This window comes from Rattus norvegicus, chromosome 1 (genome assembly GCF_036323735.1).
Source record: "Rattus norvegicus strain BN/NHsdMcwi chromosome 1, GRCr8, whole genome shotgun sequence".
Lineage (NCBI taxonomy): Eukaryota > Metazoa > Chordata > Mammalia > Rodentia > Muridae > Rattus > Rattus norvegicus.
In genome coordinates this window covers 90,370,751-90,398,342 of record NC_086019.1, presented here as the reverse complement: position 1 = coordinate 90,398,342, position 27,592 = coordinate 90,370,751, and the positions used below count along the sequence as shown (strand labels likewise).

At 46.6% G+C, this 27,592-nt stretch overlaps 2 protein-coding genes across 9 annotated transcripts in view; both read left to right on the top strand.

Annotated features, from left to right (window-relative positions):
- Axl (Axl receptor tyrosine kinase) overlaps positions 1-5,479 on the top strand; it is a 31,260-nt gene extending 25,781 nt beyond the window's left edge. For all 3 annotated transcript variants that reach the window (XM_039111490.2, NM_001013147.2, NM_031794.2), the window contains 3 exons: positions 1,149-1,308; positions 1,870-2,006; positions 3,665-5,479. In XM_039111490.2, the coding sequence (XP_038967418.1) occupies positions 1,149-1,308; positions 1,870-2,006; positions 3,665-4,016 (649 nt within the window). In that variant the 3' untranslated portion in view covers positions 4,017-5,479. The remainder of the gene's footprint in view (positions 1-1,148; positions 1,309-1,869; positions 2,007-3,664) is intronic.
- A 940-nt stretch (positions 5,480-6,419) lies between these two features.
- Hnrnpul1 (heterogeneous nuclear ribonucleoprotein U-like 1) overlaps positions 6,420-27,592 on the top strand; it is a 35,742-nt gene continuing 14,569 nt past the window's right edge. The window contains exons 1-7 of one of the 6 annotated variants that reach the window (XM_039081811.2): positions 6,420-6,536; positions 11,688-11,813; positions 14,213-14,366; positions 16,708-16,781; positions 17,848-17,987; positions 20,141-20,240; positions 22,562-22,674. In XM_039081811.2, the coding sequence (XP_038937739.1) occupies positions 11,693-11,813; positions 14,213-14,366; positions 16,708-16,781; positions 17,848-17,987; positions 20,141-20,240; positions 22,562-22,674 (702 nt within the window). In that variant the 5' untranslated portion in view covers positions 6,420-6,536; positions 11,688-11,692. Of the gene's footprint in view, positions 6,537-7,226; positions 8,357-11,687; positions 11,814-14,209; positions 14,367-16,707; positions 16,782-17,847; positions 17,988-20,140; positions 20,241-22,561; positions 22,675-27,592 lie in introns of those variants that run through there. The other 5 variants (XM_008758957.4, XM_008758955.3, NM_001108477.1 and 2 more) reach the window with 5 other exon arrangements.

Here is a 27,592-nt window from a genome sequence, read left to right as displayed (position 1 = left end):
GCAAGGAGATGTGTGGGATGGCTTCCTGGAGAAGCCCTTCACTGGGGTTTTTATTGTTGTTTGTTTATTTGGAGGTAGCCTGGGCTGTCCTGAAACTTACAATGTAGACCAGGCTGGCCTTGCACTCACAGAGATCCTCCTGCCTCTGCTTCCTGAGTGCTAAGGTAAGGTGTGTACTAACGTGCCCGGCCTTTCTTGGACTTTTAAAAAGATATAGGTGCTGTCTAAATGAATGTGCTTGTGTAGTTCTTATCTGTGCCTGTCCTGGTCTACACACACATTGTGCAAGCTTTTGTTTGCTTTCTTTGTTGGGTTTTTTTCTCTTTTGTTTGTTTTGTCTGGGTTTGGCTTGATTTGTTTTAAAGGATTTATTTATTTTTACTGTATAGGTGTTTTGACTACATGTATGCATTATGTGTGAGCAATGCCAAGGAGGCCAAAAGAAGGCACCGGCATTAAAGACAGTTGTGAGCTGCTACATGAGTGCTGGGAATTGAACCCAGATCCTCTGTAAGAACAAGTGCTCTTAGCTACTGCGCCATCTTGGCAGCCTCCAAAGTTTGCTTTCTTGAGACAGGATGTCATATAGCCCAGGCTGGCATTGAACTTACTGTATAGTGAAATATGACCTTGAACTCCAACCCTCCTTTCTCTGCCTCCCAAGTGCTGCTATTACAGGTACACGCCATCATTCCTGGCTGTTTGTTTGTTTCCCAGTTCATGTCCCAGAACCGACAGCATCGGTTCACAATGGCCTCCTGTTACTACGGCCCCAAGGAGATCCTTCACTTGGGACCTCCATGGGTACTAGCACTCGCATGCACACATCCATAGGCAGGCATGCTTATACATACCATTAATATAATAAACAGTTTTTTAAATCCAAGAAAACAGAACAGGGACTCATGAGTTTCGAACGGATCTCAAGACCGATAAAAAACCAAAGTGGAAAAAGCTAGAAGCTCTTTTGTCCAAACTCTTAAAGCATTTCCCTCTGGGACTGGAGTAAGGGTTTAGGAGTCAGATCCCCACCCTCAGCAGGACTGTGGTGGGGTCAGACAGGAGGTGGAGGCGCACCTCAGACCCAGCAGGCTTCCTTGTATAGATGAGCCACGTCCTGACATTACTGCTTTCCCCAATCTGAGCAGGCTGAATGAGAACATGTCCGTGTGCGTGGCAGACTTCGGGCTCTCCAAGAAGATCTACAATGGGGATTACTACCGCCAAGGGCGCATTGCCAAGATGCCAGTCAAGTGGATTGCTATCGAGAGTCTGGCAGATCGAGTCTACACCAGCAAGAGTGACGTGGTGTGTGTGGGTAATCGTGCCACCATGGGGGAGGGGGGAGGGGACAAGTCCTGAGAAGCTACAGGACTCGCAGGGACCTGTGTGTGTTCTTGCAAAGGTGTCTGTGAGACCAGGACATGTTTGGAGAATGTATGAGTAATGTGTGTAGAGAGCTAGGACATAAATAGGTTCACTGCTGCATGGTGGCAGTGTACTTTAGGTCAGGAAGCAGTGGTGGCCAAGTGTGCCATAGGACATGTGCAACAATGTAGGCATGAAGGGTGACATGTGATGTCATGCAAATCTGCACACAGGTGTGCATATCTCTGCATCCTCCAAAGTCAGTCACTGTGCACGTGTGTGCGTGTATGCATGTGTGTGTGTGTGCATGTGCGTGTGCGTGTGCATGTGTGCGTGTGTGTGTGTGCCTGTGCCAAAATCTTTCTGTGTATACTATGATACACCCATAGATGCAGCTGTCAACAAATGTCTACATAAGTGCTCAGTGCTTGCCCTAACTCAGTGTTGGAAATGTCTTTGTGTAGGAGAGACCCTCTCACCCCTTTTCCTCTACTCTGACAGTGGTCCTTCGGTGTGACAATGTGGGAGATCGCCACCCGAGGCCAAACTCCCTATCCTGGGGTGGAGAACAGTGAGATTTACGACTACCTACGTCAAGGAAATCGCCTGAAACAGCCTCTGGACTGTCTGGATGGCCTGTGAGGACCTTTAGGACTCTTCTTAGCCCCACCTTAGAACTTAATCCAGCCCTCGGTTACACACAGAGAGCCTAACAGCACCTCCAATACTAGCTAAGTGTGCATGGAACCCCTCAGAATATCAAGAAGCCCATCTGCCCCTCACTAGTGCTCTGAGCATGCCAGCGGGGTGGGAGTTCGCTAATGGTACCTTTTTCGGCTCTGTCGGTGGTGTGGAAGGCAAACTGGGTCAACCCCTTCCCACCTCAGCCAGGTATTCCTAAGCAAGGAGCAATTGCATACAACCTTCCTGGGTAGCCCTGGCCCTTGGGAGCCCTACCTCCCATGGCCCCTCACCTTCCATGTGCCTCAACACCCAGGGTGCTTTGCGGAGCCCTCTGCTCTGCATTGTGAACCTTCTCCAGACTCTCAGATCTCTGAGCCGCTAGCAGGGATCATCAGAATACACTTACAACCTTTGCAGCCTCACAGCATGCAGAGAAAGGCGTGATATTTAGCCCGCACTTTGAGGTTAAGAAGAGGATGTTGCTTGGGTCAGTTGGGGATTCAGCTTCCCCATGCTTCCTTTGGGCAGTCCTAGAGCCGAAGAGGATGGGATTAATAGCTAGTCTTTTGCAGAACTTACTGGAAGGCAGGGGTACAAGTACTTTGCTTGTATTGACTCATTTGATCCCTACCACAGCCACAGGAAGTAGGAAGGCGCTGTCATTATCCCCATTTTTGCCGATGAAACATCGAAGTCTTCAGGGAGGGCGTTTATTTGCTCCTGTATGAGCCGCCACACTCCAAAATCTAATAATTTAAGCCCAACATTTGTCTCGTGGTGTCTGAAGATCAGCCTGACAGTAACTTAGTAGGGTGGTTCTCCTGCAGGCCTGTGACAAGGTTATCAAGGTAGCAGCTGCGGCTGCATATGAAGACCGAGGCTGGAAGACTGATTTCAAGATGGCAAGCTCATTTTGGAGATGATGGCACACACCTTGATTCTCAGCACTCAGGAGGCAGAGGCAGGCGGACCTCTGAGTTCAAGGACAAGCTCATCTACAGAGCGAGTTCCAGGATAGCCAGGGCTATACAAAGAGACAAACTAACTAATAGGACCTCTTCATAGGGTGACTTGAGCTTCCTCACAAGCGTGTAAGGGGTGACTGCACTGCCTCTAATGACCTACTCTTAGAAGTCACATGTGTGTCATCTCTTCTGCTAAGCCAGAAGCAAATCCCTACACTCAGGGGGGAGGGGCCTTGGTCTCAGCTTCTGAATGGTGGAGTATCAAAGAATGTAAAGACATATGAAAATCATACAACTTCTAGTTCATTCCATAGGCGTTCCCGGCTCCTCGCCCCCCTCCCCCATGATGTGCCTGATAAATGGCAGCAAGGCCAGGCCTTGGTACAAGAGTCTGTTCTGTGTAGCCACACTGACAAACTCTCATCACAAACCACTCGAGACCCAGAGAGGTTTCCTAACATCCTTCTTAGTTACTGAGTCTCCTGACCCACCCCCAAAACTCCGGAATTCTCAAATCCCTGTAGACATCCCTAAGTTGCGGAGGCTCTCTTAAGTTCCCAGGTTCTCATTCTCACCAGAATGTCCTAAATCCTCCCCTTAACCTCTGGGCCCCTGCTCAGTCTGCCCCCTTTGCTTTCTCTCATTAGCTATGCCCTGATGTCCCGGTGCTGGGAGCTGAACCCTCGAGACCGGCCAAGTTTTGCAGAGCTCCGGGAAGACTTGGAGAACACATTGAAGGCTCTACCCCCTGCTCAGGAGCCTGATGAAATCCTCTACGTCAACATGGATGAGGGCGGAAGTCACCTTGAACCCCGTGGTGCTGCTGGAGGAGCTGACCCCCCAACTCAACCCGATCCTAAGGATTCCTGTAGCTGTCTCACTGAAGCTGACGTCCATTCGGCTGGACGCTATGTCCTCTGTCCTTCTACAGCCCCAGGACCCACTCTGTCTGCTGACAGAGGCTGCCCAGCACCTCCAGGGCAGGAGGACGGAGCCTGAGACAATCTTGCACCTGGGACACCCTCTCAGGACCCAAGCTAGGCACTGCCACTGGGGGAAAGCTCGCCCCCACTCTGCCACTCCAGGCCTTCTCCCCAGCTGCAGAATGACCCTTCCCTCCCTTGTCAAATTCAGTCCAGAAAGATGTGTCCTGCTTTCTATGCCCTGAACACCCTATTCATAACAAGAAGGGCTGGACTGCAGTCTCAGAGCGTCATCTCAGATCTTCCAGCCCAGCATTGTAGATTTTAAGGTTTGAGTTTAGACTTCAGAGTTCTCAAAGATGGTGAGTCTTTGAGGAACCGAGATGCCTGTGTCTAGGTCTGAAGTGCTATTGCCATAGACAAGGCCTGCTGTTCGAAGACTCTGAGATTCTGTGGCTCTGGATTTTCTGGTTCTATAATCTTGGTAGTGCCCCCATGGTTTTAGGTTGCATGGCTCTGAGATTCCAGGATCTAAGGCTCAATGATTCTAGACTTTATCTTTCTGGAGCCCGGGGTTCTATCAGTGGAAGACTGTAGATTTTTAAGTTCTAAAGATTCTAGGCATGAAGGTTTTAAGGCATACTGTTCTCCAATTTAACAGTTTAAGGCTCATGTTGGAATATTCCAGATCATAAAATTTCAAACCTTTATTTTTTTTTAATTTCTAAGATTTTAGTGATGGTCAACCACAGTTTCTGAGGCCTTATGATTATAGATTATTTTATATAAAATTCTGCCTCCTAAGGAAATGTGATTGTAGACTCTGAAATTCAAAAGCTTTAAGAGTCCCCAGATGGAGTTTCTAAGCTGTGATGTGATGATAATCTAAAATTTGGTCCAAAGTTCTAGATTCTTAAGCTTCCATATCATATGTTCCCAAGATTCCAGATTATTAAACTCTAAAACTCTAATGTTGGCCTGATCTTCATCTTAGGCACAGTAAGATGCTTTGGGTCCAAGAAGATGGGTCCTCAGCATCTGAGTCATAAGAGGCTCACAGTTAATTATGACTAACCAAATACCAAAGTTCTAACCATTTCTAATGATGGGCACCTCTAGGTCTATGCTGCTTTCTGCCTTTCTAGCACATAATTAAATATCCAAGAATACATATGTCTAAAAATCTTAAATCTCTAAGCACTCTAACTTAAGAATCCAATGTTCTGAGTGTCTCAAATTCTAAAGGTCCACAGATCTACAGTATTAGGTACGATTCCAAGGATGGGAGCTTGTAGCATTTGCCACTAAGCCCTTTTCCCTCCTTAGGCACTTATGCTTCCTCCTCTCCTCGTGTGGGGTGTGCCCCACCTTAAGCCTGTGCAATGCATTGGGAATGCCTCCTTTCCTCTAAGGGATGGGTCATCTCCCTTCCTTTTGGGCCACGTTGCCCCTTGAGCCAGTCCCTTGTTCCTGTTCTGAAGTGTGGACTCTGGTGCCTCCAGAGAGGCTCAGATCACATAAAACTTTTGTCAATCACTATTCTGTCTCTTGTCTCCATTTAATTGTGATACGCCCCCCCCCCAGGGAGATTTGGTTTCCCCACTGTGAAAACAAAGGCTCCTGTGTCTACCTGTAATCCCAACACCTGAGCGGCACCTTGCAGGCCATCGTGGCTTACGTAGAGGGACCCTAACCTCGATAAAAAGAATAAGAAGGGTTTGAGGGTCACTGGGAAATGTCATTATTGATGGTAGACATGTGCCATGCAAATAGACAAATACATACAACCAAGGAAAGTCAGACTCTCAGAAAGCCCTGAGGGAATATGAGAGAGAGAGAGAGAGAGAGAGAGAGAGAGAGAGAGAGAGAGAGAGAGAGAGAGAGAGAGATTCCCATAGGGTCTTACACAAACACTCCAAGGTAACAAACATGTGAATTACTGTACATACTAGGCAAACTGAGCCACAAATACAAAGGCTTAATTATTCACACGTAGCAATAGAAACACATAAACCCACACTTGTAAATCTGCAAACATCCACAGGCAGGTACTCTCTAACAATAGGGAGAACCTTTAGTAGCTGAGACACAGAACAGGATCAAATGTGGTACCCATAATCCCAGCGCTTGAGAAGTATAAGCAGAAAATCAAAATTTTAAGGTTGTTCCTGATTACATAGAGAGATCCAGGCCAACCTGGGCTACATGAGACTGCTCAATAAAGAAAAACAAACAAACAAACATGCCCGGACATGCCTAGACTAGAACAACAAGCAAATGATTCTCAGACAAGCAAATGTTCAGATTGTCGAGGAAAAGTGGGCCAGAACACCTCGATCCGCAGATGCACAAAAGATTGAGTCTTCACTTTTTCCTAGGCTCTACTACGGATATTAAGAACCCTATGCGGCGCCCGGTCGCCCCCCGGTGGTGGCTCCTGAGACCCGGGTACAGTTCAATCCGGGCCACAAAGTTTTTTTTTTTTTTTTTTTTCCTCTTCTTCTTTTTTTAATAAATCATTGTGGGCAGCTGGGAGGAGAGAGGAAGTCCAACGTGGGCGAGGGGCGGGGTGTCTGGACTGGAACCTCGGGTCCACGTGAGTGTCTGTCCCGCTGCTGAGTGGGTGCCGCGTGTCTAGGTTGCTGTGGTGTAAGCTTGTAGCGTGAACTGTCCTAGCGGAGCTTTGTCGCGCGACGCTGCATGCTTGTGCCACACCTACACTGCCGTTTGAAGTCTTATCCTGAATTGATACTTTTGGCCTGTCACGCCTATTCGTTTATTGTGGGATGCTTAACTATATCTAAGTAGAGAGTGTTTGTGGCTTTTATTGGGCGTTAAGGCTATGGCTTGGGTGTCAATGCACATTTGCATTGTGCGTCTCGGTGTTATTTCACTAAGTTTTTGTCTTCTGAGCAAGGGGCGATAGGCGTATGGATTAACAACACCTGTCGTAATTACGGATGCTAGTGTGCGAATTGGTCAGTGTTGACACAGCAAGACTGAGCGAACGGTTTAGAGGATTCGAGATGGAAAGCCTCGAACTTCCTGCAGCTTGTATCCAGAGCGGGAAGGCTCTATGGTCGTGTGCAGAGTGGCTTGTCTAGCAACCATAGAGAACGTGCCCTAGGAGGATGTGCTATCAAAAGGAGGGATGCGATTTACCGCACAACTTTTCTCTTGCTGTTAGCCTAGCCCCTGTTTTCAACCCTTCAGCGCTCTCCAGAACCAATTTTTGTTGTTATTGTTTCTCATAAAGGCAACCGGGTTTCTACAAACGATGTGTAACATATCCACTTAATTTTTATTCCGTTTTATGACTTGCTGTACAGAGAACTTTGCGAGGCAAGCCTCAAGAATGGCCAATCTATTTAGCTTTTCCTAAAGCGATCAAGCTATAGCTATGGGTGAAATATAACAGTAACTGCGATTGGCGAATAAGTTGTTTTGAAACCGCCCTAACGGCAAGGGGCGGGCCTTCGGTGAATTAATCTACTTCCGGTTTCAGAAAGGCAACAGGAAAGACGAGGGTTGGCCGACCTCTTTCCGCCGCATTTGATTGGTTGTAGTGATTTTACCCGCTTGGCCTCCGCGAGGGGCGTGAGATGAAGACCAGTTAGAATGTGTTTTACAGAGTCTGAGGGAAGGACGGCTCGGAGAGAGACTGGACGGCCATTCTGAGAGCTCATTGCTAATTGCTCCAAGTCGTTGCTCCCTTTCCTTCATTTGACTGTACCGCAGCTGGCGCGCGGACGCTACCCAATCAGTGCTTGCTCCGCCTCTTGCCTTTTCCCGCCCTCCGCTTTGGCCGCGACTTCAACGTAGGCTAACGCTTCCTCTTAGGCAGCTCCTGAGCCCTCTTACTACCGTTCTTTGAAAGCCACACTGTGATTGGCTTGGTTCTCGGGCCCGCGCCCGTTGCCCCATGCGCTGACCAATTGAGACTCGTTTTACGTCGTACTGTACGGGCAAGGGGGAGGAGGCGGCGGCGGCCATTTTGAGCGCCGCCGCCATTGGAGTGGCCCCCCCCTTCTCCCCCTTCGCCTCCTGACAGGCAAGGTTTAGGGGGGACAGAGCCCTGGGAGGCCGGGCCGGGCTCGGGGGCCGCCCCGGGGGCCCGGGCCATGGATGTGCGTCGCCTGAAGGTGAACGAACTTCGCGAGGAGCTGCAGCGCCGCGGCCTGGACACTCGCGGCCTGAAGGCCGAGCTTGCTGAGCGGTTGCTGGCGGCGCTAGAGGCCGAGGAGCCCGAAGACGAACGGGAGCTCGAGGCTGACGACGAACCGGGGTTACCTGGGCACAACAACGAGGAGGTCGAGACCGAGGGGGGCTCCGAGCTGGAGGGGACCGCGCAGCCACCGCCGCCCGGGCTGCAGCCGCACCCGGAGCCCGGCGGCTACTCGGGGCCGGACGGACATTGTGAGAGTGCGCGGGGCGGGGGACCGGGGAGCCTGGAGTCCGGGCCGAGGACGGGATGTGGGACGCGGGAGCTTGACTCCACAGAGATCCAGGAGATGGTCTGAGGATCCAGGGATCCCGGCACCTGCCGCTGTAAAGGGTCTGCGGCCAGGGCCTCGGGGCAGCCTGAGGGCGGATCCTGGCCTTCGGTGCAAGGGAAATCGTGTGTGTTGTGTCTGTGTGTGTGTGTAGGGGTGGGGGGTGGATTTTGTTTTAAGACGACTAGGGTACGAGCGGGAGGACCCCGGAGGACTTTATATCCTGGGATTCGAAGACCGGAAACAGTTTTGGGATTCTGTTTTTGAGTTGGGAAAAGTCAGAAGAACTAGATGCTTTAGAGAAAGGGGTGTCGGGGGTTGACTTCTTGGAAAATGGAAGATTCTAGCTGAGCTTTGAGCTGACAGCTTGGGTAGCCGTGCTAATCCACCACTTGATCTGGGTCTGGGTCTCAAAAGCCGGATTTTCAGGTAGTGGAAGAATGGCCAAGGGTGCAGGACTGGAAGAATTTTAAGGATAGAAGATCTATGATTTTCCTCACGGGTGGGAGATCTGCTTAGTGCTGGGGGTGGATTGGTGCTTTGGACTTACTGGTGTCCCCGGCTGGGAAGAGTCCCCCAAAACATGAACTGAACGCTCCAGTGTTTTGCAGGTGAGCATTTAGGGAATAATGAAAGACCAGCAGAAGATTTGGAAACCTCTACCTGCTACTCGTATATTTTCAGTTACAGGGTCAACCTCGAGGGCAGATACAACTTGTATATTTGGTACCTGGAGACCCAGGTGTCCAGAGGAGGCACGAGAGCTTTGGGATCTAAATGGTGACAAGAAAGGACAGAGTATTTAATGGACAAAGAAGCTAGAGGGTCCAGAATTGGGAAAACTCTTGGGACAATACTCTGGTTTCTGCTGAATGGCCTTGCATTGTTAACTATAGATAGTTTTCAAAGCAGGAGTAGCAAGTGCATGAACTGTGTGGTGGGCAGAGGACCCTTGTCTGCCAGAGATCATGTAGCTGGTCTAGCAGATGTGGGGGAGGAAGCAGAGAGGATTAAAAAGAAAGGAAACCTGTTGCTTTGGCTGGGGGCCTCATGATGAAGCCGAGGGAGTATTCCTTTCCAGGAGAGGGCTCCCGAGTCCCCAGAAATAGTTACTTGTGTGCCCAGGGAGATGGGATGCTCAGGAGATTTGGGGGAACTTGATCAGCTCAAAGTGTCTGTATAAGAGGTAGGATTGGCATGAAAGGGCAGTACAGAAAACCCTGATATGAGAGGAAACCTGGAACTAGACACTGTGGCATCCAAAACTTAGGGTGTTTTTCTGAGAAGGCACTGTAGGGCTTGGGACTAAACAGCAAAAAGAGTTAAAAAATGAGTCTTCAAAAGAGACTTGGGATTGGCATCTGGTACTCACTTGTTCATAAGGAGTGGGATCCTGTGGAGGGGCCACCTTAGATATAGATGGTTGTGGTGTTAGGGATTACCCATGTGCTGGCAAGTCTTCCACAGACAATTCCCTGCTAAGAAGGGAGGCGTGGCTTGTGAATTTATCCAGAGCTGAGGAGCCTGGCAAATAGACTTGTGAAAGAGCCGAGAGGATGCTGCTCTTAACCTTGCTTTTAGCAGAAGAGTCTTGGGAAAGCGAGTTGGATGCTTCAGAACAACTGTAGACTCAGGCAAACTTTGAATTAAGCAAATCATTCCCCCTCTGAACCTGGTGTCCATGTACAGTGGGATGGTAAGATTATCCTCCTAGAGTTGATAGTCATGAGATTGTGTGTCTAAAGGGCTTCATACCAAGGTTGCCTGTCATTAGGGTAATGTGGTAGGGAGTGGAAAAGGACCCAGCATCATACCCTTTCTAGGCCAGCCTATCCCGTTAGGGGAAAGATACCGGCTTTCTTGGGGAAGACATTGTCTTGAGACTGAAGGAAACAGAATAGTTTGAAGAGGCCTTATATTCCAGTTAAGGAGATACTCTATCCCTTAACATCATTGTCATCCCCTATACCCCAGCAAAATCCTCTAAGCCCTCCTTCAGGTTCCCTCTGAGTACTTCATTCTTGGTAAACAGATACTGTATATAGCAAGCCACATGACTTCTTGCTTTCCTCCCTTTGGGCTGCACCTGGTTTGTGCCCAGATGTATTTGTCCTCTGAGAAAGAATCCAGTTAACAAGTGGCAGAACAGTCTCCTTCCCTGTGGTTCTGCCTCGCTGCTCCTGGCACAGCTTCTAGCAAGGCTCTGGAGGCACCCATCAGCAGGCTTACCCCAGGGGCAGAGCTGTATGCTGTCCATCCTAAGTTCATAATGTTCTCTCTTTGTTTCTGCTGTGTCCTGCTTCTAAGCTTTTCACATGAGACATTATTCTTCCCCAGGAGTGTTCTCTGATGTCATCACTGAGCCTTGGACTATGTATCCTTTGAGTTGAGGCTTATCAGTTCCTTACTGGATTCCTTTCTTAGCTCTTGGTCCTTCATATACAGTCAGTATATAATTTTGTAGTGTGCCTGCCTCCCTAAACTGGATGCTTTAGTGGGCAAGTTTATACATACCGGTATCCCAGGGTCTGATGTGTGTATGGCATGCATTCCATAAGTAGTTACTATTGCTATTCTTATACCTCTTCGTCACCTCCTGATCCCACAGAACACTTTTCCTAACCACTTCTAGCTCCAGCTGTTTGGGGACCTATTCCTAGTGAGTCTGGAGGCCATTATGATCCCAAGGTTTGTACACTGCATTGCCTGTGCTGGCAATCATAAGCACATCTAAAGGCAGGGGCAGGCAGGAGTATTTTAAGTCACAGACGAGTGGAACTGTTCAGAGAACTGGTTTGTGCTCCAAGTTTTGAAGACGGGGCCCTGAAGTCAATTCTAAGCAATTCACTTTAGAGACTAGTGTTAACTACTCAATGAATGGTACATCATTAGAGTAACTCCTGTTTTTCTAAGTTTAGGTTCCAGATTAGAAGCTACTCTAAAGATGTATTGCTTAGAGAAATCAAGCTGGACTTATTTCTTTGACTTTACAATCTTGTTTTCCCCATAGGACTTCTTCCTCAGTCAGTTTAATGTATTCAGTTTCTACAGAGCCTGGCGTGGATCTGTTTGTAGACTTCTGAGACACAGAGACATAGCCATAGGAAGTGGGGAATCTACTGCTAAATAGGTTTCCATTTAAAGGTGGACTTCTGACTTCTGATAGTCTGTTCACCTGAGTGAAGACAATGTCTTGGTTACAAGAGTACTTTCAAATGCATTAATCTAACTGATTTTTGTTTTTTAATCTTAAGATGTCATGGACAATATTACCAGACAGAACCAATTCTACGAGACACCGGTCATCAAGCAAGAAAATGAGTCTGTCTATGATAGGAGACCACTAGACATGGAGCCACCACAGCAAGCATATCGCCCAGGTAGGAAGGCTCCCACACTTTCTTCCTTGATGGAAACAGAATCTAAGACCTTGTGTCTTTCTCTTGGGCAGTTCTTCTGGCCTTTGTCCTTCAGGCAAGGTGGGTTTGTTTGTTTGTTTAGGCTGAGATTTAGATTTTATGCTATTTGGGATTCAGGGTTTTATTTTTGTTTTGGTTTATTTTTGGGATAGCATCCTTACTATGTTGTTCAAGTTAGCCTTAAACTCAAAAAGGAACTGGGACTGGCTTTGTAGTCTTGATCCTTCTGCCTCCTTTCCCTCCCAGTTAGTTCTGTTTGGTTTTGAAGAAGTAACACAGTCTGGATTTCTGGTATCTTTCTAGGTATTAGTGCTAGCATCTGGAGAGTTTAGACCAGGGTGCCAATGCTTTATCCTTAGAGTCTTACCATGCAGAAGCCAAAAAGAGCTTTCTGAATCCAGTATGGTGTTGCCTCTGTTCTGAAAATGATGCTCCAGCAGACTAGGAAAGGGTCTTTCATTGGAAAGGGGTTCTTTAGCCAGATACAGCTGGAAAGGGCAGCAGAGAAGTTCAAGATTGAAATAAACCTCATACTGTATATTTAAACTCAGGATTTTTAAAGCACATGCCTATATTATTTCAGAACAGCATTTTCTTTTTTTTTTTTTTTAAAGATTTATTTATTTATTATATATAAGTACACTGTAGCTGTCTTCAGATACACCAGAAGAGGGCATCAGATCTCTTTACAGATGGTTGTGAGCCACCATGTGGTTGCTGGGAATTGAACTCATGACCTCTGGAAGAGCAGTCGGGTGCTCTTAACCGCTGAGCCATCTCTCCAGCCCCAGAACAGCATTTTCTATAAGCAGGGAAACATAGGTTCTCCCCGTCTTATGTGAGGACATGTTGTGTGGTGGCAAAACGGAGGCTAAAACCCAAGAAACTGGCTCAGACCAGTGTTCATGATACATGAGCTTTAATTTTCTTGCATGTAAATCTGTTTAGGGGGGAAAATCCTGCTGTTGAAAATGGCTGGCCCATAACTGTTAATGCTCCAAAAAAGAAGTTGTTGGGTTTTTGTTTGTTTGTTTGTTTTTGTTTTTTTGAGTCAGGGTCTCACTATAGTGCTAAACTGTTGTAGATCTTGGGATCCTCCTGCTTGAGTCTCCCAAATGCCTAGATTACTCATGTGTATCACTATTCCCAGCTCCAGTGCCTTTGCTCATGAATCTAGTTGATCCTGTCCAATTCCATTCTGCTTCATTCACAAAATAAAATCCCCTGCCGGGTTAGTTATTGTTTTCTGGTTTGTGTGTGTGTAGAGGGGAGACTAGGGACATTAAGGAATGTCAGTTAAACTGTAGGTTTGTGTCAGACTGTGGGGTCATTTGACTGGTACCCAGCACCAGTGACCTCCTCTGAGTCTGACTTGTGCTTAAGTCATGGAGGCGGCCATCAAAATAACTGAACCCAATCTATGCCCTGGAAAACCAGGGAAATTGCCTCAGGGATTGTGTCCATATGACAAAGCTAGGGAGTAACTTGAAGCGAGCGCTGGGATGAGCAGATATGAGTGAGTCACATCAGCATCAGTAGGTGGAGATGGTGCCCTCTTAGCACCCTCTCAGAAAGTAGGGCAGCATGGGTCCACAGCTTGCTCTTTTTTGGTCATCCATTCATGGGATCTGTCTGACTGGGGCTTTCTCAGGTCCTGTATGTTATCCCACCATAACATCTTGTTCGATGTGGTATGGTGAAACAGACTGCCAGAACAGCTGGTCTGCCCACTTGGCCAATTGGGTTTTGTAGAAAATGGCTGAAGCCAGAAGAGTTTACTGTAGACCCACAGTGCTCTGCTGATCTCACTTCCTCCCTACCTTTGTCAGAAAGAAGCTCTGCAATAATGAGGTGGAGGTGGAGGTGAGGGTAGGGGACAGTTTAACTCTTGTTTCTCAGAGTTTACAGGATTTTTTTTTCTTTTTTCTTTTTTTCGGAGCTGGGGACCGAACCCAGGGCCTTGCGCTTCCTAGGCAAGCGCTCTACCACTGAGCTAAATCCCCAACCCCTTACAGGATCTTTATAGTCTCTTAGGGCTCACTCCCTCTCAGTGTAGGCCAAGGTTACTGTCAGCATTCATGAACTGACAGAACGTTAGCCAAAGACTCTTGTTGTACCTTTGGGTCATTTGGGGGATCTTGACTGTATTTGGTGTTGAAGGGCACCATCTCAAGGAAGGGTGTCACCTGGCCAGCAGACTGTCACCCGCACAGCCTCATATTATTCTGGCCTCCTTGGCTCACTCCTAGGCCTCTTAGAGCTCAACCCTTCACTGTAGTCACAAGCCTGCCAGCATCAGGGGTAGGAGAACCTGAGGGTTTTTCCAAGTATCTTGACCATCCTGATGCGTCTGACAGTAGAACTGAAGACAGAAACGAAGCAGGAAGCCCCACCCAGCTTCCTCCCCCCTGAAGCCTCGCAGCTCAAGACAGACAGGCCACAGTTCCAGAATCGAAAGAGGCCTTTTGAGGAGAATCGAGGCCGTGGGTACTTCGAGCACCGAGAGGACCGAAGGTGGGTACATGAGACAGCACTCACTTGTTCTCATTGAGTAAAAGCTCAGTGAGTAGGGCACAGTGGAGTTCTCTTTTCCCTAGTATTCCTTCCTTACTGGCTGCCAGATTGAACTTTCTTAAGCTTTGATCCTTCCTCCCATTCCTCCCTGCTTATTACCTGCAGAGCAAATGCCAGACCTTAGATTTTACATTAAGATGCCAGCCTGCTTCTTCAGCCCTTTCCTTACTGCTTCTGGGCTATGCAGTGTCTGTTCTGGTGGGTTTTGTTTTGTTGTTGTTGTTTTGTTTTGTTTTGTTTTCTTTGTAACTGGCCTGAAACTTGCTATGTCTACCAGGCTAGCCTTAAACTCATAAAAGTGTTCTTGCTTCAGCCTCTCTTCCTGGCTAGTGCCCTATTCTTATTGGCCACTCTGTATCCCTTAACTGGAATGCTATTTCCTGACCTTCTTCCCCAGCACAACCCCTCCTGCCCGCCCACCCAACTCTCATCCAGTTGCATTCATGGGATGCCTACCCTGGCACTAGATACTGAGGGGATAAAAGCCCTTTGGACAGGGGACTTGCCTTCTGCTTTCCCAAGTTTGGAGTAGACTCTTACACATGTAAGTCACAAGTTCATAGACTGATTAAGATGGGAGTTTAGGGAGCTCCCAAGGAGTGGCCGCTTCTCTGGCCATTTTCCTTAGGACAGGCCCTCCCCTTCCTTTCCCTTTAGGCCCTGCCCTACCCCTTCCTCCTTCCCTCATTTGACTCCTGTCTACAACCTTTTCCAGTCATGGAGTCTAGGAATAAGTAGTCCCCTGGTTCATTCACCTAGCACGTGCTGTCTCCTACCTGGTGAAGTCTATCTCTCTAACTTGCTTATAACTAAGAAAAGGCCTAGAGGCCCAGGTGTATCTCATTGGTGGAGCCCTTGCCTAACTAAGCACATGTGTGTTCTGGGTTCTACCTCTACCATGGCAGAAGAAAAGAAAGAACATGGTTCTCATGGACAGTAACTGAAATTAGAACAAAGAACCTACATTAGGTGGGCTTGTTCCTCCTCCCACAAAGCAAAGGCCAGGAGCTACTTGTGGATGATGAGCAGAGAGGGGCATGAGCTCCAATTTGGAGATGTCAGGGAAAGTTTGCTAGGGTACACTTAAGATGATAGCTTTAATTCCAGCACTGAGGACACAGATTCTATGACTTCCAAGCCACCCAAGGTTATGTTGACAGACCCCCCCCCCTTTTTTGTTTTTTTAAGATTTTATTTATTATATGTTATGTGAGTATACTGTCATTGTCTTCAGATGTATCACAAGAGGGCATCAGATCTTATTACAGATGGTTCTGAGCCACCATGTGGTTGCTGGGAATTGAAATCAGGACCTCTGGAAGAGCAGTCAGTACTCTTAACCACTGAGCCATCTCTCCAACCCAAAGAGGCCCTGTTTTTAAAAAATAAATAAAGATACTAATCCTAGACCAGTAGGACCGGAAAGGGACTTCCCTAAAGGGGCACCTGCTGTAAAGAGTGTCAGCAACATCCAAGCAGAGTGCTGGCTGGGTATTGGGCTCAGCCTTCTGTCTGTTACTCCTGTACAGCAGAAATCAAGGAGTTAACAAAATGCTTTTTCCCTTTAGGCCCTGCCCTACCCCTTCCTCCTTCCCTCATTTGGGTCCTGTTGTAGAAAGATACCTTGTTCATAATTAAGGACACTTTAAAGAGAGCAATAGGCTGAAAAAGTGGGTCATTTCATATCCTTTCAGATACAGGATTTCAAGAAGCCTAATACATGGGTACTTTTCAGTTACTGCAATTTGTCCAGGCTCTTGCCCTTAATGTTCCCACTTGAGTTCTATGTCCTCCCCTGAGTAATCACTCAGTGAGGGCAGCAGTTTACAGCATGAAGAGAGTACAGGTCAGAATCTTAGGATGTAAGAGGAAGATCTGAAGGTTCCTTGAATGATTCTAGTGCCCTTCTTTAACAGAGCAGTCCGTTTGTCCTTTTAAAGATTTAAAAGTACACTGTAACTGTCTTTAGACATACATCAGAAGAGGCCATCAAATCTCATTTTACAGATGGTTGTGAGCCACCCTGTGGTTGCTGGGATTTGAACTCAGGACCTCTGGAAGAGCAGTCAGTGTTCTTAACCACTGAGCCATCTCTCCAGCCCCCATTTGTCCTTTTATATGCTGAGAGTTAATACTCACTGCCCTCAGCAAGTGTTTGGTAACCCATGGGAAGAAATGGTGATCCAGAAAGCAATTGGGGGCCACTTGTAAACCTCAGCAGAAACTTTATTCATTTACACTCCTCCATCTGTTACATAACTGATCCCTCTTTTCACTACAGGGGCCGTTCTCCTCAGCCTCCTGCTGAAGAGGATGAAGATGACTTTGATGACACCCTTGTTGCTATTGACACATGTGAGTGCTAAAAGTGCCCTTCTGATTCTACCTTCTGACCTCCATCATCCAAATGAGCCTCTGCAAAGCTCCCAAGCCAGGGCAGTGGTGTGGAGACAGGCCCGCCCCCTGCTGGGGCCTTAGGCAAGCTGTTCTACTTCTCCTGCTTCTTTACAGAGAGAAGGAATGCTGCCTTCCTGCCCCCAGACTCCCAAGACAAGGTTGCAAAAGGAATATGAAAACCCTGTGCCACCTTTGTGCCCAGGGGGCTTGTCTCTAATCAGGGGAATCTGAGTGCTGCTGGAGAAACTTAACTCTTTGACAACCAGCTCGCCAGTTTCCATTAGCTGCTCATGTTCCTAGTGAAACCAAGGCCACTATGTCCTTTGAGACACTGGCCCGTTATCCGTCCTCCAGTGCATGAGTGACTTAGCCTTGACTGTATATCAGGAATTATCGTGAAGGACCTCGACTACTGAAATCAGTTTATGTGGTAGAAACTTTGAGTCTGTTTTCACATATACCCAGAAACCTACTTTGGTTTCTTAAGCAATCAATTTTTTTTCATAACTCATGTTTATAGCGCTCTGGCTGTGTATTTTGGTGAGAAATAAAGACTGACAATTCTCTTCTCTCACAAGCTACTAAAGGCAGTTAACTGATTCTGAAAGTGTTGGGTAGCAGTGGTCTACAAGCCAGCACTAAATGCTGATGTATTGACAGTGGTGTTCAGCCTGCCAAGAAATGAGAGCACCTTGTGAGCAAGATGGTCAAAAAAGGAGTCCCTAAAGGTGTGGCTGGCTCTTTCTGGATGCCAGATGTGGTTCAGGCCAGATATTCGCACCAGAGCCGGCAACAGAAATCTGCACTTAAGCAGTCAGTGCTGTGAAGAAATTAAAGTGTGAGGTATTAGGGTACTCTAGGTATCCTGAAATCTCAGTTTGAACTTACTTATAAGGCTGTTAAACCTCTCTCTAGGTTGTGACACATTACTTTAAAAGATATTTAATAGTTTTTGAAGGACTTCCTGAAACCTATCCTTGAACCCCACAAATCAGTCAATTGTCTGGGGTTTTCTTCTCCACAGATAACTGTGACCTGCACTTCAAAGTGGCCCGAGACCGGAGTAGTGGCTATCCATTGACAATCGAGGGCTTTGCATACCTATGGTCAGGAGCCCGTGCCAGCTATGGAGTCAGAAGGGGGCGAGTGTGTTTTGAAATGAAGGTGAGTGGGAGAGATAGACAAGAGAGACAGAAATCAAGTCTATCCGTTGGAATAGCCTGTCATCAGCCATCTTGATCAGAGATGTCACTGCAGAGATTGGTTTGAACTTAGACAATGTTCTAAGCGGACAAAAGTATGATGAACTATCATGGCCTAACTCTCTCAGAAAAGTAGGACAGTTGTATTCTTTTCTGTGGTGAGGTTTATGGCAGGTAGTGCAGAGCCAAGCAGTCTTAATGATGTTTGTAAAATGGGCAAAGAGGTTGGTTGTCTCAAAGAAAGAATGGGCTCCGAGGCCAGGGAGATGACTTAGCAAGTCAGGGCGCTTGCAGCCACACCTGACAACCTGCATTCAGTCTTCTGTCCACATTGTGGAAGGGCAGGGTCAAAGCCCTGAAGGTTGTTCTCTTGACAATAAGCAGACACCTGTGCATGACTGTGTAAGTAGAGTTCAAAAAAGAGTGGGCTCAGGTACCATTGCTTTAACGGGAAGCTAGAGAGGAACTGGGCGAAGAGCTGCCACATTGCCCATTACCAGAGTTCCATGTCGGGGTATGAGAACAGCCCGTGCTCGAGCAGAGCAAGAGTTCAGTTTGCAGGGTACAGAATTAAAAGTCAGAAGTTGCGAGCTTTCTTCCCTTGGGTCACATATATGTTAACAGTTTTGGGCAGGGGATATAATGCTCAGGGGAAGTGTATGTTTAAGGAGGGTGCATGCCCAGTATTGGGGGAAAATTCTCATGTATTTTTTGTATATCTAAACTTATTTATGGTAATACCTTTAGAGTCCCTCACACACAGTCAGGGCTGAGCTCTTCCTGTGCATTATCTCCATTAATCCTCACAGTGTTAACCTGAAATAAGTATTCTCACAGCCCCAGCCTAGAGGTGCAATGCACACAAGGTTCACGTTATTGACTGACACTGTCAATTGATGGTGCACTACTTAATGAACCAGTGTAAAGAAGTACTGACTAACTGCATGGCTCTCCTCTGTGGTTTGTGAGATGCTGTTATTTCACAGATACAGATGTATGAAAAATACCTAGAAGTCAGTGAAATGTGGTATCTTTCCAAGGCTACAAACCAGTTCCTGTGATAGGGATATCAGGTAGCAGTTGTGATGTAATTAGAACCTACCGAGTATGGAATTAAAAAGCAGACACCATCCCGGACTCCACCCCTATCCTTTCCATTGAAAGGAAGCTTAGGGGGTTGGGGATTTAGCTCAGTGGTAGAGCGCTTGCCTAGGAAGCGCAAGGCCCTGGGTTCGGTCCCCAGCTCCGAAAAAAAGAACCAAGAAAAAAAAAAGGAAAGAAAAAAAAAAAGAAAGGAAGCTTAGAGGGAGAGCAGAGGTGGGAAGGATGCTTTCATTCCCCTCTTCTGTTACTTGCTACTGTGTCTTGAACATTTTCCCATACTCTTACATTAGTCCTGCCTCATCTTTTTGTTTCGTGGCCCAATTATCCCGTAATACCTGGTTCCTTGTTGATGGTTTTCTTCCTGGCTTTTATAAAAAGAATGCTGCTGTCAGGATTCTTGTGAGCTCACATTTACATACTTGAATCCCTGGGGTGGTCTAGAGGTGCACTTAAACTCTCTTGGTTTTATAATGCTGTGGATCCAGACCACAGCCTCATGCCTGCGTGCCTGTGATTTCTGCAGTGAGTTTATTTCCCCTGCAACAAGTGTTAAAACTGCAAAGGGAAGTTGTATTTGGGAGCACTCTCTGTGCACCTTAGAGGCCCTGCCATCACAAAAGGCTCTTAGGAACTACTCGAGCTCCTGGTCGAGTCCCCCCCCCCCACCTCCCTCTTTCCATCTATCCATCTACCAAATCATCTTTTCCATCCATCCATCTATCCATCCATCCATCCATCCATCCATCCATCCATCCATCCATCCATCCATCCATCCTATCTAGGCAGGATCTCACTGGCCTAGGCTGGCCTTAGCTTCACTGTGTAACTCAGGCTGGCCTCAAATTGTGGCAGTCTTTCTGTTTCTGCATCCTGAGTGCGGAGATAACCGGCATGAACCATCATTCCAGCACCATTACTGTTAACTGCCTGATACGCTTTCTTCCTACATTGCCTCACAACCCACCAACTTTAAGAGACTAGGTCCTGAGCCTTCTTGTGTTCTGTCCTCAGATCAATGAGGAAATCTCCGTGAAGCACCTTCCATCTACAGAGCCTGACCCCCACGTTGTCCGTATTGGCTGGTCCTTGGACTCTTGCAGCACTCAGCTAGGTAAGAAGAGTTGAGCCAGGTGGTCGCCAATAGCGAGTGAGAGAGAGCCCTGCCCCTGGATTCTCATGCTCCTAAGCGGCTCTTCCCAGTATCAGACTCCACACGCCTACCCTGGGGGTTGGAAACAGATGCAGCTGTTAAATCTGCGTCACTGCCTGGCCTCGAGCAGACTAGATTCAGCCGAAACCTGTCAGAAACAACTCTTTTTTTTTTTTCTTTTTTTCCAGAGCTGAGAACTGAACCCAGGGCCTTGCGCTTGCTAGGCAGGCGCTCTACCACTGAGCCAAATCCCCAACCCCCAGAAACAACTCTTTTTCAGAGTTAATTCTTCCACTTTGTCTTTTGAAGAGGGTCCAAAGTTCTCTGTGAGAACTGTTCCCTATATTTGAAACCATTTCTGCCCTCACACCATACTAATGTAAATTTGTAAGCCCTGTTCTTTATGATTCTCTGTCCAGAGTAGAACCTACAGTGAAAATGGTAGAAGCAGGGGCTGCCAGGCACAGTGACCGTCTTCTGCACATTGCTTTTGGTTTTTCTGCATATTCAACCTATGTCATGCTGTGAACTTTTATGTACTCTTTTAATATATAATGGGCCAAATTTTGCAAATAAGTATGGTTTCTTGACCAATGCATAATTTGCCATTCTGTAGCAGTTTCCACGTTTTGTTCTGTGGTGGGTGCTGGAAGTCACACCCAGGGCCTCACAAAAGCTAGGTTATCAGTCGCTCTGCCACTGACCTACATCCCGACCCTATTGTATGTGTTTAACAAGTTTCTTTTCGTGGCTTGTTTTTTTTTTTTTTTGTTTTGTTTTGTTTTGTTCTTTTTTTCGGAGCTGGGGACCGAACCCAGGGCCTTGCGCTTCCTAGGTAAGCGCTCTACCACTGAGCTAAATCCCCAGCCCCGCTTGTTTTTTTTTTTTTTTTTTTTTTTTTTGATGGTTTTGCTTGAGTTCCTATTCTTGGATTTACTTCACAACTTTAGACAGATCCTTAGAAGTAGGTGTGTGAGGCTAACCCTCAGCACACACACAGATGACGCAGCAAGTAAAAGGGCTTCGGAGGGTGGCACGAGGGCCCAACCAGTAAGAGCACTGCTACACAGGCCTGAAGAAGACCTGTGTCAGTAAACATGGAAGGAGAGAACTGTCTGCAAGGTTGTCATATGACCTCTCTGTACATGCCCACCCACACAAAATAATAACTTTTATTTTTATAGGGAGTAGCATTCTTTATTTAAGAATCATGGGTAGAGGGCTGGGGATTTAGCTCAGTGGTAGAGCTTGCCTAGGAAGCACAAGGCCCTGGGTTCGGTCCCCAGCTCCGAAAAAAAGAACTAAAAAAAAAAAAAAAACAAAGAATCATGGGTAGAGGGCCTGGAGAGATAGCTTAGAAATGAAGAGCACTGGCTGCTTTTCCAGAGGACCAGGGTTCAGTTCCCAACTCCCACGTGTCAGCTCACAACTGCCTGTAATTCTAGTTTCAGGAGATCTGGGCCCTACAGTCACACATACAGGAAAAACCCCAATGCACCTAAAAATATTTTTTTAAAGAATCATTTGCATCCTTAAAGCAAATAAAAAGGTGCTTGTTGTTTTTGCAAAGGACCCAAGATTGGTTCTCAGCCTCTGCACCAGGCAGCTCACAAACACCTGTAACCTAGAGTTTGGGATGATCCGATGTCTTCTAGCTTCCAGGCACCTGTAACCAGAAGGTGCACATAAGGCAGGCAGGCACACGTACACATAGGTAAAAATATTTAAAAGTCTTTAAAAGACAAATTCAGAAGTAATGACACACACTTGGAACCCAGCTCCTGAGCTGTGGAAGAAAGATCAAAATTTGAAGATAGACCAGACTCCTTAATGAGTTTGAAGCTAGCTGGGGGCAGCGTGAGACCCGATCTCAACAAAACAAGGAAGGAGAATCATAGGTCAGAGCCAGGTGCCATGATAAAGTCCTCAGGAGGGCTGAGAATGTGAGACCAGGCTGGGCATTCTGCAAGACCTAGTCTAAAAATAATCATAGGTCATCTCATTTTATCTTTCCCTTGGTTTTGAAATGTAGATAGTGGCCGGGCATGGTGTCATATACCTTTAATCCCAGTACTTGGGAGGCAGAGGCAGGTGGACTTCCATTAGTTCTAGGCCTGCCTTGTCCACAAAGTGAGTTCCAGGCCAAAAAGGGCTACACAGTGAGACTTGTCTCAAAACAAAACAGTAAAGAAATGACCTTGTCTTCAGATTAAAAGTATGTGGCAACTTGAAGGTTTTAAGTTAGTCCATCAAAGGTTTAACCTGCCTGTGCCTTCCTTCAGGTGAAGAGCCTTTTTCCTATGGTTATGGAGGCACAGGGAAGAAGTCTACCAATAGCCGCTTTGAAAACTACGGAGACAAATTTGCAGAGAACGATGTGATTGGCTGCTTTGCGGTGAGTGCTGGCAGCCTGTGGGAATTGGCAGGGCCAGGTTCTTGACTGTAGACTTTTTAGGATACCTGTGTCCTTCGTCTACGTTTATTCAGCCACTCTCTCCATGTGTTATTGTCTCTCTATAGTTTGGTAGTGTCTCCTCCAGAGTAGGTATTCCTGATGTGTGTGAGACTCTGCCATCCTTGTCCTTATGCAGAACTGGCTGATGGTAGGTATCATGAAGATTCGGGGACTTAAGTCTATACAACTCCCTCTGTCTGTGGTCACCACAATGACATTTTCTAATCAAACTTAGTACCAAACTTCTTCCTTTGTTAGGAAAGCCAGTGTGCTTTCAAAGGGCATTGTGTTAGCTTTTGGACCCCATTGGCATCACCTTATCTTCCAAACTATTTCTTTTTTTTTTTTACTGTCCTGTCAGTTGAGCTGACCTGCACTGCCCTCTAGAGAGCAGAAGCAGAAGCTGGAGGGAGCCTGTGCTGCTGCATTCATTGGGAGGAACAGTGAGCAGCAATCACTGGCTCTGGGCCAGACTTGCTGAGCTCAGTTCTTGCTCAGAGACTCACAGCCCCAGACAACTTCCCTGTCAGTCTCCTTTACAATTCGCCCTTACCTCTCTTGTTCTTTTATGTTGAGATTTAACCCTTTACAAGCACTTAGAATGTTAGGTGGCACAGAGTAGCACCCTTCATACCGTTAGTATTGGTGATTACAGGGCAGCCTTGGGAACTGTGTCATGAGGCCCCTGAGGAAGGGGCTACCCAAAGGGTTCGTCCTCAGGCTCTTCTGCCCTTACTCGTTCACATAACTCCTCTTTTCAAACTTTTTTTTTTTTTTTTTTTTGTACTTGGAAAATGACTTCGAACTTAGAGACACTGGGGAAGCAGCTCAGCTGATAGAGTGCTTTTTGAGTGCGCAGAGCCCTGGGTTTAGTCTGTGTCATCACATGAGACTGGGTACAGAGACTACTATAAACCTAGCTCTTAGAAGGCAGAGACAGGGAGACTGGAACTTCAAGGTCTTTCTCCACTACATAGTCAGTTTAAGATTAGCATAGGCTATGTGAGACCCAAAAAGCAAATCAATAAAAATTTTTAAAAAGAAAGTAACAACACAAAGGACCCCACCAACTCCCCCCAAAAAGTTTAGAAAAATAAAAATAAAGAATCTTCAGTATCTTTGCCTGCCACATTTGCTTTAACTGTGTGTGCGTTTCTTTTTTGCATTTGACCTATTTGAGAGAACTCCTGCCCCTGTATTTCATGTATATCTTAGAATATGTTTATCATATGAGATATGACATCACATATCACATTTCCATATGTGTGGCTGCCATCAGCTCTCATTAAGTATGCCAGTTGTCCCATGGACTTGCTTTAGTAACTGAGTTTTGGTTCTGGAGCCGGCCAGGAATCTGTTGTGTTCTGTTGTCCTATCTTGGTTCTTTTAGTTTGAAACAGATCTCTGGCCTTCCTGTGTATTTGGTGACCTTTGTGTATATGTGGTACGGTAAGTGGGACACTTGCTGGAACTCATTTATGACTTTTGTTTTAAAGTGTGTGTATGTGTGTGGGGGGGGGGGTTGTTTAAGGCAGGGTCTAACTATGTGTGACCTAGGGCGTGCTGTATAGACTAGGGTGGCCTCTGTCTCTTTAGAGACCCACCTGCCTCTGCACCCCCATGTTTTTAATCCCAGGGATTAAAGGTGTCCATCACCATACTCTGCTTTTCTAATAAAACTTTTAAAAAAAATTGCTTTGCTTATATCCTATAATCTTGAAATCTTGTAGAGGAGAGTTGAGACAGGGTTTCTCTGCGTAGCCTATCCTGTAACTTTGTACACAAGGCAGGCTTTGAACGCAAAGATCTACCTGCCTCTGCCTTCCAAGAGCTGGGATTAAAGGCATGTGTCACCACACCTGGCTTTAGTCTTGAAATCTTAGTTTTCCCATAAAGGGAGAAACCAGGATTCTGAATAGAGTGCATAGCTCTTACCTCCACTCATTGTAGTGGCCCCCAGGAGTCCCCTGCTTAAGGGCTTCTGTAACTTAGTGCAAGAGAGTGGAGGTTAAACCATGTATCTTACAATCTTATTTTAGGACTGTAGAAACCTAAAGATGGTTTTGTTTTTTTGATTGATTGGGGCTTGTGTGTGTCGTCTGTAGTCATTATTTTCACCACCATAGTTGGTGGAGCTTCCTGCATCTTCCTTAGTGGCCATTCGGTGAGGTCATCAGCTATACCACGGGTGCCAGAGTACCCTCCCGGAAGCCAGTCCTCCTGTTACTCCCTGACAGTTGTTTGCTGGTACAGAGAGAGTAATAGCAAAGGACATAGTCGCTATTTTTGCCACTTGCCGGGGTTACTCGGACGACTTTATGGCCCTGATGTGGACCCGCTTCCCCACAAGAATTCTCATGGACTATATATGTAATATTCCTACATTAACTTCTGGTTGTAATTGGGTGTGAGCATATGCATGTGTACATTAGTTCCTTTCCACTTTCTTTTTTTTAAGACGGGTTTCACTGCGGAGTCTAGGTTGGCCTCAAACTAAGAGATTCCCCTGCCTCCGTTTCCCAACTACTAGAATTAAAAGCATATGCCAACATACTGGCAGTCCACCTTACTTTTCTGAGACAGTCAGTCTCCCATTGAACCTAGAGCTCATCACTGGCAAAGCTAGCTGGTCAGCAAGCTCTAGAGGTCTTGCTGTCTCCTCCTTGGCTCCTATAGGTTACCAGGGCCTGCCATCGCACCTGCTGCCCACCTGGGGCCTGGCTCTGCAAACTTGGGTCCTCAAGCTTCGTAGATAGCACTTTACTTGCTAACTCATCAGCTCTGTATTTTCAAATGCTGATGACTAGCTAACCCTAGGATTTACTCTAAGAAGTTGAAGTTGACGGTATATTGGCTTTTATCCTGTGTCAGCTAGATCGTTTCCACTTTGTTTAAAGATTTCGAAGGAGTTTTTTTTGCTTTTAGCTTATTAAAAGTTTATTTTTTAAGATTTATTTGTCTTTTATGTATATAATGTATATAAGTCATCTCATGTGAATGAATATGTGGACTTAACGTCCCCTGGAGGCCAGAAGAGAATCACCTGGAACTGGAGTCACAAGAGTTTGTAAGGTGCTGTGTGGTTACTGGGAACTGAACCTGTGTTCTGCAAGAAAAGCAAGTCCTCATAACCACTGAGTCATCTTTCTGGGCCCAGATTTATTTTATTTCATGTTTATGTGTGGTGTTTGGCCTTCATGTGTGTACATCCTGTGCATACATGTAGTACCTATGGAGGCCAGAACAGGACGTTGGATCCTCTGGAACTGGAGTTTGCAGCTAACATGGAAGTAAAGGGAATTGAACGCAGGTCAGTGTAGGTCACCCAGGTCCTCTTTTCTTTCTTTTCCTCTTTTTCTTCTTCTTCTTGAGACAGGGTCTCCCTACATAGACCTGGGTAGCCTAGAGCTAATATGTACACCGGTATGCCTCGGATTCACAGAGATCTATCAGCCTCTGCCTTGATTTCAAACTCGCTTTGTAGCTGAAGATGACCTTGATTTCCTGATCCTCTCCCTCTCGAGTACTGGGGTTGCAGGTGTGAGCCACTATACCAGCAGGGAGCTCTGTTGAAAAGGTCACACACACTCGTGGTTGTGAACATGTGCTTTCCTGTGCATCCTTCTCTCCTTAACATTCATACTTAAACCTGTAGTCAAACTTGTTGAACAAAATCTAGCTCTGGTTTAAAGAAAGATTCCACATACGGTTCCTTTTTGTCAGAGCTTGTCATTACTTTAAAGCGGGTTCACAGCAGGGGTTTGAGGGGTATAAAGATCAGTATCTGGGGAAACAGAACATATTTGTAAGATCTCAAGTCCTCAACTGACGAAGAGAAAGGACCGAGTGGCAAGCAGGTGGTCCATGTCAACACTAAGAAGTAGAGTCACTGCAGCCTAGAGGACAGCAGAGAGGGCTGCCCAAAGTCCTGCCTCAGACAGATGGCTGTGTGGGTACACTGATTAGCAGTGGGTGCTGCTTTCTTTATATTGGGGTGGTTCTTCTAATAAAGCTGGTGCCCAGGGCAGGTGACCCCCAAAGTAGTCATTTCCATGCCAGAACAATGGTGCTACTTGTCCCCGTGTGGGAAGACAACAGCAGATACTGTACTATGTGCAGAAGTCTGCTGGAGTTATGTTGGCCTGTCTGCTGAGCATGGTCATTACCGTGATGTGTAAGGTGGCAACTGGCATGAAGGATGCTGATAGAAGACTGGGGAGCACCTCAGAAAAGGCACCTCAAGCACTCCTTGCATACATATACATATATATATTTTTTTCCCCTCATTCTATAACTTTGTGTCAGAAACTAGAACTTGTGCTCTGTTGAAGCTGCTGCCTCATCCTGAGTTTTGAAGCTTTGGCAGGCTCTGCTCCTGACTTGACAAGTCAGTGTTCTGCTTCATTGCCAGCAATGGTTCTAAACTTTAGCAGAACTTGGAGAGCCTTTTATACCCTAAGGTGAAGCCATGGCTCCTCCCCCATCATGCCAGCCCCAGCCCCAGCCCCAGCCCTCTACATTTTGGTTTTTTGAGACAGGTTTTCTTTGTGTAGCCCTGACTATCCTGGAACTATCTGTAGACCAGGCTGGCCTCAAACTCACAGAGATCCTCCTACCTCTGCCTCCCAAATGCTGAGATTACAGGTGTGCAACACTACCATCTGGCCATAGAGAAACAAGATCAATTAATTAGCTTTAGGTCATAAAATAGGATCCACTATAACTGGAGAAACTCAGTAAACAAATGAATGAGCCCTTGCGAGCATGTCCGAGATGCCTTTTGTGTGTCAAGGCACCTGACCTGTATTCTCTTATCTCAAGGTTTGTGTGTGCGCATGACTCATTTCCATTCATTGGT